This window comes from Dunckerocampus dactyliophorus, chromosome 11, assembly GCF_027744805.1.
Source record: "Dunckerocampus dactyliophorus isolate RoL2022-P2 chromosome 11, RoL_Ddac_1.1, whole genome shotgun sequence".
NCBI classification, from domain to species: Eukaryota; Metazoa; Chordata; class Actinopteri; order Syngnathiformes; family Syngnathidae; genus Dunckerocampus; species Dunckerocampus dactyliophorus.
The window spans coordinates 17,061,099-17,077,437 of record NC_072829.1 but is presented as its reverse complement, the minus strand read 5'-3'; the positions used below and the strand labels follow the sequence as shown (position 1 = coordinate 17,077,437).

General features: G+C 40.4%; 1 protein-coding gene across 1 annotated transcript in view; it reads left to right on the top strand.

The window, feature by feature from the left end:
* Positions 1-16,339, top strand: part of aff2 (AF4/FMR2 family, member 2) — a 211,890-nt gene that overhangs the window by 61,591 nt on the left and 133,960 nt on the right. Inside the window, exon 2 of the mRNA XM_054793060.1 lies at positions 4,828-4,948. Within this exon, the coding sequence (XP_054649035.1) occupies positions 4,828-4,948 (121 nt within the window). The remainder of the gene's footprint in view (positions 1-4,827; positions 4,949-16,339) is intronic.

The following is a 16,339-nucleotide window of genomic DNA, read 5'->3' as shown; positions in this document are numbered from 1 at the left end:
GTATCGTCGGCAGTGTATGCCGATGCGGATCACATCTTGATCAGCCCTGTGTTTGTGCACGGTGCATGATGTGTGTGCCATGTGACTGAGCTGTCACCTACAGTATCTCCATGCAATGACAGACGATGAGCAGCGACAGTTCCGCTGCACACAGTGATCCACATCTGGAGATGTACACGCACGCACACACACACACACACACACACACACATTTACACTGCTCGGTTGCTTCTCGCTCATGACTATCCCATTCTACTTTCCTGTCCTCATCCTCCCGCTTTCATCATTCTGTTATTTTCTTTCCTTTTAAAGAAACTGTCGGTTGCCCCGAAACTAGGTCTTTTTTCCCCCTCTCTATGCCCCCTTCCCTCCCTTGCCTTCTCTCCTACTTCTTCCTTGCTTTCTCCAGTCTTCCTCCCTCCCACTCGCTTCTTACTGAGAGATTAAAAGTCGAAGGCAAGGTCTGGTGCAGGCAAAGAGAGTCTCTTTTAATTGTGTTGATGGCTAATTAGCCACTCTGTCTAGTCTCTTGGCAATGCATTGAGTAAAACAGATGCCCTTTCCCGAGCCACGGGGCCACAGGCGTGTGCATAGCGTGTGGTGGTTCACACACAATTTCAACTTGTGAGAGATCAGCTTGTAGATTTCTCAGTGGACGCTGCTAAGTGAAAAGGGCTTGGGTGGCTACGATAAAATAGACATTGTGCTTTAAAAATGCAATGTGAGTGAACAAAACAAATTTCGGCGCCCTTATGATTCCCCAGGGATTTTACTGCCAATCACCAGTCGCACTCGTGTGTGTTGTACGAGCCACAGGGGGATGTTGCAAGATTAAAAGCCCGTTTTAATTGGATTTTATCAATGACATGAAGGGAATGTGTAGTGCTTCAGTGGGTACATGATGTCATAAAACTACACGCATTAGACACCCAACTAAAATAACTGACGTTAAAAGCCATGCAATCAAAGTAGCCACCTAATGTCATACGCTACCTGTAGGAAAAGATTGCCTTTGGGATCACCATATTATTGGAGGAAGATTACGTTTATCCATTATGTCTTGTATTGTTGATTACAGGAGGTCCTCTTTCGGATTCCGTTCCTACGACGGTGATGTGAACACATGAAGGACCTACAAAATACAGTATTATCCAGGATTATATGAAACAGTAATAAAAAAGACAGAACAACTCCTGACTTCCATTCCTGTGGTTGTCTTACACACTGGAAGGGGTGTTGCAAAAGATGGAGAGACAGGCTTATTGGGAGGAGGGAGTCTCAATAATGAGACCACTACACTGCTTACGTATTAGTGATGTGTGATATCCCTGATTTCCTTTACAATCCAAGACTGAGTACAAGTCAGGCTGGTATTGGCGATAACAATCTGATACTGATACTTTGTGCAAATACACCTAATGTGTCTGGTAAATTGTGTATTTCAAATCATAGCATAAAGACAATGTGCAATAATTTGCACATTTGATGATCAAATACAGGAAAGAAACCTAAGGTCCTACAGCCCTACCTGTTACATAGGCTTAGTCTGCAAGCTCCGCCTACTGTGTACACTGAATGGGATCATGGCACCGGACAGTTTCTGTTTGTCTGCATGTTGCCAAAATACAACATTGTGTATGATGTTTTTTTCTTTCAAAAATCAAATACCTCCAATAGCTATGCTGAATGAATGAATGAATTTGACTGCCAATATAGAGGATTATATACCCAAACTCACCAGGAGGTGATTCGACTTTTACAACAAAGTATCAGAACTTTTCCTGGAGAAGGAAAGTCTGCATTTACTTAATGTACAAATAAAAGGTAAGAACATAAATGTTGGTCAGTTAAAAAAAAAAGGCTCTTAAAGTATCTGACAATATTTGGAAAACATTTATTTTAACCAAAAAGAATTTTAATCATCCTAATGAGTAACCTGCATGAACAAAAAGTCTCCTAAGGAGCCATGAACCTCATCGCACATTGCCGCAAAGTATCAATATTTGATTTGAGAATTGATTTTAGAGCATAAAGATCTGGTATCGGAGGCAGCAATATTTCAGTATCAACCTGCACATCACTATTTGTATGCCCACATTTGACCAATGCTTATTGGGGGGAAGAAATCTCAGGCATTAGATCACTCCACTGTCTAGTTATCACTGTCCATTTCATAGCAGCAAATCCGTTCACATGGATACCATCTTTATCCTTCACGAGGGCCACAGCGTTTGATCGGCTTGGATTGGGCGTGCAGCCAATGTTGATGGGGCTTTCTCCATTTTCTGAGCATTTTGCAATGTCTAATTTCACTTCACTTTTCACTTTCAATTTCCTTTTCTTTGAAGCACTGCGATCAGAAGAGTCTGCCTCACGCCTGGGAGACACTGATGGAAAAAAAGTTAACCAAAAAAAACAAATGTGATGTCCTTCCTCGGTGAAGTGACATGTGCACATACCTACATCTCTTTCTTTCTGTACAGTAGTAGTAATTTAAGGGAGCGTGTACATATACGAAATGTCGGAACACGAAATGCCGAGACACGAGCACCGCCTGTAATTTTTTTCATACAAATACAGTCGTCCCTCGCTACATCGTCGTTCAAACATTGCTCCTCACTCTATCACGTTTTCGTTCCAAAATTAAATAATTAATAAACTATCGCTCTTTTGTGCTTGAATATTGTCCATTATTAGTAAAAAAAAAAAAAGCATATTCAAGCAAATTGCACTTATTCTTGGCCTAAATTAAGCATTTTTCATTTAGCATAAAATGGGCTAAATAAATGAATTAAAATACAAATACAAGGCAGAAGAAGCATTGTAATTGTTAATGTAGTACTGTATTCGACATTGGCCACTAGGTGTCAGTGTTCGGTGACACAGGCACTAGACTTGTCACTAAGTTACCTGAGGAAACACATTTACCGTGACACTGCTCAAGCAGGAGTTTTATTTACATCTTAAATGGCTTATTTACTCATATTTTGTCTACTATGTTGGGTAATACGAGCGTAAAGGTGGACGTACACTGGAAGTACGCTGTCCAGAAAAAACAACGACCTGTAACGTGTGAGTCAGTTATCTTGTTTATGTTTAATATGTCTTATTTTCTCTGATTATATCTACTAATATTGGATAATACTAATGTAAGGGTGACTGTATGGGTGTTATTTCATGTTTTGAGGGCTCTAATAATGTTTAAAAAAAAACATATTTAGAAGATTGTAAACAGGTTTTCTATGCCAAAACTACAAAAATATTCAATTTATTAATATCGAATCCTTCGTGGAAATTCACGCGGTGGAGTCTGGAACCAATTAACCCACCGATAAACAAAATAAACAATAAACAACAATATCATTAGCAGCACTCATTCTGTAGTATAAAGTACATTTGTTTTTATTATTTTAAAGGGGACCTACCATACAAATTTTTGTGGACTTCACAAAACAGTCCCGTGTGAAGTCCCGTTCTCTTGCTGGCCGGGAATCAGCAACTTCAGCCACTTCTCCCTGATGCTTGTTTCTTTAGGCACACCCAAACAAACATTTCCTGGGAGCCATTGCTCGACGTGCCAACCCTGCAAAACAGAGCGGGGGTGCTGGGCATACCCATATAAGGAAGTCCGGGTTGCACTGATGTCAGTGGAACTCGGTGTTTAAAAACACTCTGTAAAACACAGAGACCCGTCCAAAACTGCTTATAGGGCTCACTTCCAAACGCGCAAACCTCGTTATCTGACACGTTGGCATCGTTTAACGCGAGAATACAACATTGTAACAACATTTAGAGGTCAGAAAAGAGGAAAAGCATCATAGGTCCGCTTTAATTATTTGTGTCTTCATCGCATAGTGGTGTGGAAAATTCCCAACAATGCAACATCAGTAAGATTTAATGCCATCTGTTTGCCCTCGCTCATAAACACATAATGTGACTGTGTAACTCCGCTTGTTAACACGCATCATACACACCTGGTCTGCCAGAGAATAACGTGTAGTCGCCAACTTTGCGACATTGTCGTTATATTTAGCAAGGAATCAGACTCTTTGAGATGCGGTTTTTCAAAATCCGTGAAACGGAGTGATGGGTGAGATATCACCTGGGATTTAACTGGTTTAGAGTGGCAAAGGTATAGATGTGTGTGTTCAAGTTAAAGAACATGGCAATTCATTCAAGATGTGGCAGCGTCTGAGAAAGAAACACACAGGTTTCACTTTTACGTCTCTTAGTGCATAACTGTGGTGCGGTCAAGGACCGCAGAGCGAAATCTTTAGTGGTTCTCGAAGAAATCGGTGAAACAAAGACATGAACACAGAAAAACTGTGGGCTTTCTAACAGAGACTCTTACATGAAAGCACGTATCAGTCTTCTCAACAAGCAGTGGGTGCTGCTGTGGGCCCCGCTCTCATCTCAAAGCACTCACAGGCTGCGCCGCCTTGTTTGAGTCATTTAAAAAAAATGACAAAAAGAAGCGACAGAAGAAAGTTCATTTGTAGTTGTAAACATGTTTGCTGTGCTTTTTACGTCTTCTGACTCCATTTTGGTCTTCCACAACATTATGACTCTCTCCCACAGCGTCCATCGCAATTACATGCATATGCGTCATGGCCCATCTTGCAAATTAGACAATGATGTCATGAAGTCAGGCCTCTCCCCATCCCACGCCACCACGAATAGATTACATTCCTGTGGGAAACATTACTGCACCTTGTACACTACTATCACGTTGTTATGTGCAGCCACATGTCAGACATAAAAATACTTTGCTTCTTGCCAGTGCATTCCTCAATGGGCAACACTAACGAGCGCTCTGTTTCATTTCAGTCATTTGGAGTCGGAGCGCAGTGTCCTGAAAAGGAGGGAATGGGAGAGGAGGAACCAGGAGGTCCAGCAGGATGAAGACTTGTTCGCAACTGGATTCAACCTGTTTGGAGAACCTTACAAAGTAAGAGTGACTGATGGAAATACCCACCTAGTGATAAAATTGAAGAGAAGCATTACAGCGTTGGGGTCCAAAGTCTGGCCCTGGGGCCAATTGCAGGTCACCGCTCATTTATATTATTTTTATTGCACTAAAAATGCATATAAGGACGTCTCACGTTTATCACAGTTAACTGGTTCCAGACCCGACCAAGATAAGTGAATTTCTGTGAACGGAATATTTTCGTCGTTAGAGCGTAGGAAAAATGTCTATGACTTTCTAAATATTTTGTTTAACATTATTCGAGCCCTGTAGACATGAAATTACACCCCTATACACTCTATTAGTCTTTGTTGACACCACATTGCGCAGGCTACGGGATCACTGCAGGGACATAAGAGACGGCCTCTGCTAGCATAGCAAGCTATCAAGCTAACTAGTTAGCCTCTCCAATTTACTTATTCTAAAATTAAGAAATGTCTCAAACACAAGAAAGATAAAGTAAGAAGCCAAAAATGTACCACTTCCACACGGAACGGGAAGATAACAAGCCACAGCTGACTACATGCAGTGTGACAGTAATGTAATCTTACGTCAGGGCTCATCAATGTAACATTACTGACGCCTAGTGGCCAGAATACTCCATATAACGTGTGTTTCAACATTTTTTGACTAATAATAAGCCATAGTCAACCACAAAACAGTGATCATTTATTAATTTCTTAATTTATGAAAAAAAAAACGTGATGTTGTGAGGGAGCGATGTTCGAACCGCGATGTAGCAAGGGGCGACTGTACGGGGTGAATCACAACATTCTGAAGTTGGGTTGGGAAGTTGGGAATCTAAATTGTGTTGTCCCCCCCGCAACATATTACAGATTAAAACATTTATATTCACAGCAATTTTTTTTTCCACATGATGAATGATTTTAATACGATTTAATACAAACCATACACTATTACATACATTTTCAATAGTTTGAATTAATTCAAAGTTGAATGACTGAAAATAAATGTTTATTAACAAATAACCTGTCATTTGTCAGTAAACCTAAAAATCAGCAGCATCTTATTGTCTAGGTCAGGGCACTACAGTATGAACACAACGCATGCATTCCGCTGTATCTGCACTGCACTGCACTACGATATTCTGACCAAAGTATATGAGGGTGTTCTGTACCATTAATTAAGTGTGTAGGCCGTGTTTTCTTAAAGCATTAAGACCCACAAAAAGTCTTACTCCAACAGTTACCTGATTTATGTGACATTAGCAACTGTATGCCCACATTTGACCCAGGCTTACTGGGAGGAATAAATCTCAATAATGAGACCATTACACTGCGTAGTTATCACTGTCCATTTCATAGGAGGATTCTTTCAAATGTTCAAGGGTACCATTTTTATCCATGGCATGCAGCCGGTGTTTCGACCAGCATTTCTCCACATTTTATAGTCTACGGTCTAAACGTCACTTCACTTCACTTTTCACTTTCACTTTCCTTTCCTAACCGTAACCACAAAACATCACAATAAGTAGGTAAGGTTGTAAAATGATGACCGTCTGTATTCATGTCAGTTGTGAGGTTCACTGGCCTTGTGAAAGTTCCAGTGACGGCTAACTACTGGTGAAAGCAATGGTCATTCAACTTCTGCTTTCCTGGTGGAACAATGAGCCAGGATCCATTTGAAGCCAGCCTCCTAATGGATTAAGAAAATGACAAAAAAAGGCACAGACCGATACTACAAACTTCCTCAAATTAAGCCACTGTACACAGACAGACCCGCGATTGGCTGGCGACCAGTCCAGGGTGTACCCTGCCTTTCGCCCCAAGTCAGCTGGGATAGGCTCCAGCATACCCCGCAACCCTAGTGAGGACAAGTGGCATGTAAAATGGATGGATAGCTGTACACAGACATGGTTACAGGATGTAAAGCATATTTTCCGTCCAACTACAACATTTCTATTGATGGTGACTTCAGCGGCTCCTGTTAGCATGATGCAGCATAACTGGTTTACTGGTTTGACGAGGAACTTTTTTGTGCATGCCGATCAGTATCCAATGTGTCTCATGAACTGCAGCTAGACAGCAGTAATGGATTTTCTACAGCTCCTTAAGCTTGGTGGGGGCTACGCGGCATTTGTGGACAATTTTTACACAAGCACAAAATTACCCTTGGTGCACAATCGGAAAGACTTGTCCTAGTTTTCCAAAAAACGCAGCAAATGTGCCTTGCTTGAAAGGTGAAGTGGGGAAATATGAAATGGCTGAGGACGGTCAACGTCCTCATTTCTAAAGTGGATGGACTTACGCAGGGTAATCATGTGTGCGTTCAGTGGACAGACTCTACAGAATAAGGTCAAAGTGAGTTGCAAAATGGTCAATGTTCCTGTTCCTGATGCCATGGTGGACTACAACCAACACATGTGATGTGTTCATCTTTCACTGACTACTACGTTTCTACACTGTCAGCCACACAACTGTGGTAAAAAGTGGTATAAGACCAACCAAAGTGTTTTTCAGATGTAAGAACTGTTAAACCGGGGTAAGGCAGCAAGAAGATTATTTTTGGGGAAGCTAAAGACCACCTCACACTTGCTCCTCTGCTCTCGCCACTTTACGGACAGTTGTTTATTAACAAAGCACAGTTTAATGCCAGATTCTCCAATAGTCATCCAATTATATCTACTGTCCAGTTCTACTTTCCTGTTTGCTGATAACCACGTAACCTGTTGAAGGGGGTGGGAGTGAAGCATGGTGGCAGGCATGCTGTTTTGGAATGTGCGCATGGCAAGGACATTGTGATTGCGTTTGACTGAGCTGCTTTGCCCGCACATCGAAAGCTTCCCTGTTATATATGCCTGTCTTGTGCTGCATAACTACTGTCGCGGAGGCTATTAAACAAGGACAATTTGCCAGACACACAGAATTATTTCAGCAATGATAGCATCACAGCGGATAGAGTTCTTTCTTGACTGATAAAATGCACTACACTTCCCAGCGTTGTCGTTATAATCAACATCTGCTACATTTGAACATAGAACGTGTTTCATACATTTTCAGTTTTATATCCAATACATTTTGCTGACAAATGTGAAATACCTACTGAAATGTAGCGCTGCGTCGCTAGCAGTTCACGTGTCTTCTTCTGCAAATCGCCATGTTTGTTATGGTGTTGTCTACGGAAATGACGTCATCGATGCTTCTGATTGGTTAAATCTCTTTGTGATAGACAATTCGATACGCATCGAGATACACGGGCTACGATACAATTCAAAACGATATATTTTGAAAACAGAATGATTCGATATGATTCGATACAGTGTACAAATGATAGGATTCAATATGATTTGATTCGATACGATTTTATGGTTACATTTCTTGATGTGGACATTAATTTTACATTACAAAATAAAGATGGCAGTTCTATAAAGTGTAGCTCTATAGTGGCATTCTTACAGTACAGTATTTACATAGGTGTAAAAGAGCACATCATCATCCCCAAGCATTCTGTAAGGCAGGGTCCCCAACCTTCAGCCGCCATGAAAAAAGAAAAACACTTAAAAAAAATAATCATTTGTAAATAACTACGTCACAATTTTATGTAAATGGAAATCAGTTTAGAAAATATGCGCCAATATTTTATTAAAAAAAATAATATACATTTCGAAATCCCAGTTTTTGCACGTTTATGTTGTTTGCAGTAAGCGGCGACCTGTTCACACACTGCATAGATGCACGTTTACCGTTTCACCCTTTCACTTTATTGAGATATTGTCGTTATTGTGAGCCATCCATCCATTTTCTATACCGCTTCTCCTCATTAGGGTCACGGGTGTATGCTGGAACCATACCAGCTGACTTCGGGCGACAGGCGGGGTACACCCTGGACTGGTCGCCAGCCAATCGCAGGGCACATATAGACAAACAACCATTCACACTCACATTCATACCTATGGACAATTTAGATTCACCAATTAACCTAAAATGCATGTTTTTGGAACGTGGGAGGAAGCCGGAGTACCCGGAGAAAACCCACGCACGCACGGGGAGAACATGCAAAGTCCACACAGAAAATGCCCAACGGAGATTCGAACCAAGGTCTCCGATCTCCTGACTGAAAATTGGTACATGATACTGTGACATGTTGTTATTTGGATTTCTAAGCTTCTGAACCTTGCCTTGTACACTGAGATGTTATTCACTCAAAACTAAGTGTGTTATTTGGGTGGAAATTCATTTATGCTTTGGCCGTGGGCCATCCATACAAAGCCCAATTATATTTACTTCCCAAATTTGCAAACTTCCAATAGAGGAGCAATTTGTGAAAAGAAATGTAATTTACATTGGGGTGGAAGAGTTTTGAGTGCAACTGTATTTAGCATGAACCAGCAACATTTACTTAGACTCAAGAGTAATCTTACAAGTGTTACCTTACCTACTAAACAAGGTAGAATTACTCGTGAGAAGAGGCTGGTGTGTGTATGGGTTTATTTAACCTTGTAAAATGTACTTGGGCCAAACTTAAGATGTAAAACCAATGATCGGCCAAACAGAAAGCTGAACAGCTGAATTAGGACAGAAAGTCAAAGAAATCACGTCAGTGCCGTTTTTTCAACTTGAGATGGTGAAGATGTTTTTAGACTGGATTTAATTGAGCTTTGCACAAGGTCAGTCGGACGTGCCTGACATCAGCTTTTCACTGAGGTGAAGGGGATGATTTCAAAGAGCTTAACTAGTGAGGACGGGCCGCACAAGCAGCTCTGATTTGTGACTCGCCCTCACATAGCAATTGTGTCTTGATTCGAGGCAATCAACTCAAAGGAGTTTTTACTGCAGAACACAGATTATCGTTAACATTTTATATATTTCAGTGCACCGCATTGCTCTTAAATTATCATTTTGTCAATGATAAAAGCAATAATGGCCACGAGGTGGACCATCATAGGATCATATTTTCTTTATGCTCTCCCTTAAGGCCAATCATTCTACCCTGAAGCATAAGATTCTCTCCACAAGCAAATGGGACTGTGAATTTGTTTCTAGTTGTACTCTTTTTGTGTCGATTCTTTTGTGATCTCTTCATGCGTCCAAGGCTGCTTGTTGTCCTCTGTGTATAAAATAGTCGGATGATTTCACAGCTAAGCACTTCACTTGTAAAGTGGCCTGCAGGGGCAAACATGTAACAACATCCAAACGTTGAAAATACAGAAATGATCCAAAACCAAAAACGCACAAACACCATAAAGCACATGCAACAGGAAAATGCTGCAAATATAAAATGCTGCAATCAAATAAACGCTGCGGGATCAAATGCTCGCACTCGTGCAACATTCAGAATTTGGAATTCCAATTCAGTTAGCTTGAAGAATTTGGAATTTGAATTGGAACTACAAGACACTTTACAAACGCTAAAACTGAACATTCATTCCCTCCATTTTCCGTTCATACTAATCATATTTCTATGAAATATGTAAAACAGTCATGTATGGAATATACTGCGAAGCTTGAAAGACATCATATTTTACAGAATTTTACAGATTTTTACAAAGACAAAGAAAAATGTATATTATCACTTCACCAACTTTCTTCTCGGCACACTGCTCAGGTCTTCAAAGGCAGACATCAAAACAAAACAAACGACATGGCACTGGGTGCGTATTGTAAGGGATTGCTTCAAGTTCATGGGGTGAGGGCAGCACGGCAGGGGTTAATGTAATAATAAGCGTGCCTCCGGGATGTGACTGATTGTTTTCAAGTCATTAATGGTGCTGAGGTGAGGTCAGTTCATGAGTGTGCGCGCTTGGAGGGAGGACGACTCACCAATCTCCGCATTCCCAGACGAGAGTGTTTAATCTAACAAGAATTTAAAAAATCCAAGATTCCTAAACAAAATTTCTCATTGAAATGAATTGGATTTGGAATCCTTTGTCTCAGAGTCAAACTCCAGCTGAGAGTCCTTTCAAGCCAACAAAAACACCCCAACATTCCTCATTCTCATGTCCCATTCTTCCGTCTTTTACGTACAAAGTACAAAAGAAATGTAACAAATATATGACAATATATTGCAATGCATTCAGTGAATAAATTTCTACTACGTTACACTCTTCTGCACTCTGTGTGTATGCTACTGGCCCCGACTCCCCGACTGTGACTGACAAAAGGGCTCACTCCGTACATGCCCTTCTGGGGAACAAACAAACCAATACAGATGTTGTGTTACGTCCGCATGCAGAGTGAAGTGTGAACCCCGAAAGCAGAGACTGTCGGCAATGGTCAAAGTTCAACTAGAGTTCTTCAATAACAAAAAAGACAAACATAAATCTACGGTGAGGAGGTAAGTTGTCGCAACCACCAGTAGAAAGAAATAGGCAGGTAAGAAGTATAATATACGTAAAGAAGCGTGATCGCAACTGGTTGGCAAGAAAGAATATGACACACAAGAACAGGAGCGAGGTCACTAAATAGTGCCAGACTGATTGCAAAACGGTATCACCTGCTCCGCCCAGCACCCAACTCCTGGAAGTCTGAGTCTGTAGGCGCAGAGAACACAGAAAGTAGCGCAAGCACACCAAAATAAGAGCATACACCATAAGACGTAAGGTGAGATATAGTCGAGAGAATGGGAGGGCTCTGGAGCTGAATCTAATCTACAGTAGCAATTACAACAGTCATTTTTATTGCAAATGTTGATCCAAAATCAGAGGAGAACGTCAGTCTCACGCGAACAGTAGGGCTTAGAGGGGTGTATCAATTACTGACAGTTTTTCGCCACTCACAGGTGGTCCAGGATCGTAAACCCCTGTGAAAAGTGGGGCTTAAAACAGTTTTATTGTTTGTAGAACATTTGAATCGATGTAAGAGGGACAAGCTGTGTGTAAAAAAATTCATATTTTTAATGGCATATTAAGGTAATTACGTATATGTACGTCGTTTTTTTGCCATTCGCTAGTGGTCCCGGAAGGTAACCCCCCACGACAAATGGGAATCTACTGTATTCCATTGTTTAGGGTTAAATGAAACGATTTCAACCATAAATAATGACAATGCTGTTTTCACTGTATTCTGAATTAAATCTGGGGGTATACCCTCGTGGCTCATTTCCTGTGATGGCAGTTTTCTGCTCTTCTTTTTTATCAAAGCTTATTGGTCATCCATATTGACCAGTGTGTATTGTGTTTTCTTCATGTGCGTAATGGGACATTGAAACCGCCTTTTTTTTTCAAACAGTTATTGTTGTGGAGATCATTATGCCTGTGGATATTCTCATGCATCCACATTGTATTCTCAGCGCACTGAATCGATCGCAACTGGACCGTTGAGGTTGTCTTAGGCTACGTTCACACTGCAGGGTATGATGCCCATTTCGGATTTTTGGTTAAAATCCGATTTTTTTTACGTGGTCGTTCATATTACCAAAAAAATGTGACTTGTCAATGTGAACGCTAAGCGTCCGGGAAGTGACGTCACACGCATTTCCGTGTGTTTACGTAAGTAAAGATTACTGCAGTGTATGCGCTCCTCTGCGAGTGTGCGGCAGTTTCAAAGATTTTGTGCAACAATATTTTGTGCAGTCAGTATTTTCTTAACCAAATAATCTTGCGTAGCTGATTAAGATAAAGGGTGTGGCAGGACATTTACACATTTTAAAACTCATTTTCGGATGACAAGAATAGCTTTTGCCTACATCGGTGAGTACCTTTATCCAAGTCTCAGTCAGCACAAGTCTTTCAATGATGTGTAGGTCGGATATATGCGACCTGACCGTTCACACTGCAGTAGTTTCGTACATTATAGCGATCTAATTAATCTTATTTATGATGTATTGTGTAAAACTAAGACGTGAATAACATCAAATTAAAAGCACAAAATGAGTGCCGACCCACCATCCAGCAGTTCAAGTTCCAGCCAAGTTTTTCCAGAGAGATTATTACATCGCTGTTTGACGTGTGTGCTAAAAGGCAGTATGCTAGCATGAATTAACTTGAGACAAATGTGCACATTAGCACTCAATAAGTCATCAAAACTTACCTTTATGCATTCCCACATAGTATCAGCATTTGACACCAAATATGAGGTGAAAGAAAAATGGTAAAAATACAGTAGTAGTCTATCTGTGCGGCGAGAGATAGTTAGCACACGCACAGTGGACATGCGTCAAGTGAGCGCATGTAACAGAGAGAATCCGGCCTCTTTTCAAAATAAAACATTTTAAAAAAAAATGAAATAATGGAAATTATTTTTTCTTTCTGCGCGGCCCGGTACCAAATGACCCACGGCCAGGTAGGGTGGGGATCACTGCCTTAGAGGACAATTTGCCGCTCGTCCGAGTAGGTTTCATCGGTTCATGCTCAAAGACTAGATAGGACAGCTCTAGTCTGAGGGGAGAGTGCAGGATCTAAAGTATGTATCCTCAAGGGAAAGGCATGGCCTTAAAAGGAATGGTTTTCAGGTGTAGATATATAGCCGACAGTCGTTTGGGACCTCATTAGTTTGTGCAGGTGTACCTAATATTTATGGGCCTTTAAGATACAACTTGATTGATCATTTTGTCAGCCAAACAGCTGACTTGATCATCCACAGGAGTGCATGTTTATTGACTTCATATTGCAGCCTCCCCCTGTCTTCTTCCTCCATGCGTGGCCTTGCTTTAGCTCTCACTGCTGCAGCTCATGACAAATGGCTCTGGCACACGGTGCTGCTTGGCTCTGCTGATTTATTTGCCTCACTAAAGATTTCCATTTTCACTGAAGGTGTTGCTTTAAAGATACATACAATCACAAGTCCTCCTCAATCTCATCGCCCTCTTTCTTCCCTCACTGTTTGGTGAACTTTAGGTGTGTATCTCTTTGTAATCGCATGGGATTTAATAAGAACTTCAAAATCACTTTTTTCATTTTCTCCACCAGTACGCTGCCTCGATGTCAGTGGAGTGTCTGTCACTCTCTGACTGTCTCGTTCCCTTTCTCTGTGTCGGCTATTAACTAATCCCCTCACTAATCCTGTTAAAGAGTGCAATGTTGTTAGCAGTTATTTGGGGTGAGCTTTTCACTCTCTCACACACACACACACACACACACACACACACACACACACACACACACACACACAAACGCAGGTATTCATTCCTTTCTCTGTTTTCCATTTGGCCTCTTTGTAAATGCGTTTTCTCATCCCCTTCAGTGACCAGATCTTTTATTCATGAGCTGGAGATGGAGAAGCGTCAGCTAATTTATTCACAGCAAACTTTTGTTTGCGACGACGTGTGTAGTGCAAGTGTGTGTATGTCAAACATTGCATGCTGAAATTATTCACATGACGACTTTGGAAAATAAAGGTTTTGTGACATGTTTTCTTTGTCAAATGGAGGGTAGAGGGAAGCGGATCGATAGAAATATTGATATCATCAAAAGCAGGTAGTATCGACATCAGATACTAGCGTAATGAGATCCGTTCACAAATATGTGTGTTTTTTGTTGTGTTGTATGTATTTTAATTTTAATTCAATATTCACGGCCTTGCAATTTTTCTTTTTATTTTTAATTTTTATATATTTATTATATATTATATTTATATTTATTATTTATATATATGTGTGTATTTTTGTTTTTGAACATTTTTTTTTCCACGAACAACAAATACTGTATCATTTTTATGTCTTTATGCTTGACAGATGTTTTTTGTCAAGCGTTGAGATTTCCCACTTTCCTCAGAGGTCTTTGAATGCACCGTGGTTGCTGTGAGACACAAAAGTGAAACTTACTCATTTTAAATTTCTACATTGTGACTTAGATTCCATCTGTTCATGGATCATCTTACATTATCATTCATTAGTGGTAAGTACCTCTACGTGTGTTTAATTAGTGTGTGAGGCACATTGAAGAGAGAAGGGGAGGGTTAGTAGGCTGAATTGAATGTAATAATTACAACAAATCCATGTATCATTTGTGCATTTGTTTTTCCATTTGAAATCAACACTAAAAAAATGGTAACGACGTGTTTTTTAAACATTTATATTTTAAACTACAACAAAAACATGAATAACGGTTTTCTTTTTTCTTATTTTACATTTATTCATGTAATCAAATATGAAGAAGATGGATCCAAGCGCATAAACTTAATTTCTGCGATTTTGTTTGCTCTCAGAGTTCACCCCGAAGTAACCCAGGACAACTGTAGCTGCAGATGTAGATTACCACCACCAGTGTGTGACTGAGGAGTGAATGAATACTGGGTTCACTTCACTGTGAAGCGCTTTGGGTACCTTGAAAAGCGCTAAATCCATTATGATTATTATTATTATTACTACTAGAAAACATCGCTTTGGGCATCATGATCAGTTATTAACAGTAATTCACAAGGAAGATCCAAGAGGCTACAGAAATTATTGATTGAAATTGAGAATTTCCCCCCCCCGACTTGCTCTAAGAGGCGGTGGAAAAGTTCAACCATTCATGAGAAAGAGACACGCTTTGATACATACTACCCTCATTGTTTGCAAATAGGTTGAGGTGCGTTCACGTGTCGTTCTCGACTAATTCACAGAAATTGATGCGTGCCACAAATTTTGAACATTTCAAAATGTTTTTGCGCACTGGCACGCAGCCATGCATAGTTTACACATACTTCACACCCGTGTACGACCAATGTACTCATCGGCCAACTAAATTGCGCACCACTGCGGGGACAAAATGTGTGTAAGTGTCAACATGGCTTTAGTGAAAAACTGCCAGCATCAGGCGACTATCTAGAATGCACAGAAAAGGGAAAGACATGGGTGTTCTTGTCTCACATAGTGATTGTGGATGATTGACAAAAGCAGTTTTCCTTTAAATTGGTCTCAAATACTGCAAGTGTGTCGATACAAATATTTTTTTAGTTTGCCCAAAATCTTTGTCCTATGTTTCATTTTGAATATAATCATGCTAAAAAAAAATAATGGGCAAAAATCACAATATCATTCACTGATGTTGAAAAATGTAACCTACAAAGTGTCGGTATCTGCGATACTGGCCTATAAAAAAATTAGTAGTATCGCCCACCTCTGATGGATGAGATCCTTTACTTCCCTTCATGTATGTTTTATTTACTGTAAATGAGAGTAATCATAAAGTTGTCGTAATTTGTTTCTGAATTGCTGCTGTGCGACTCACTCCAGCTAATCGTTTTTCTCTTCAATGCTACCATCTTCAATCAGCTCTGAGCAATTTTGTTCCCAATGTATTAGGCTCATTTGCTTATTGATTTGTTTAAGCTCGGGCATTTACTTTTTATTTGCGCCGTGCATCACTTTAACTGACACAGGGTCCACATCAAAGATTGAACCCCTAAAGAGTTGGAGTCTATTGGCAAGTTGCAGACTTCAGTCTGACCTCAAATGTGTTATCCATGAGTACATTAACTTAAAGAATACAGG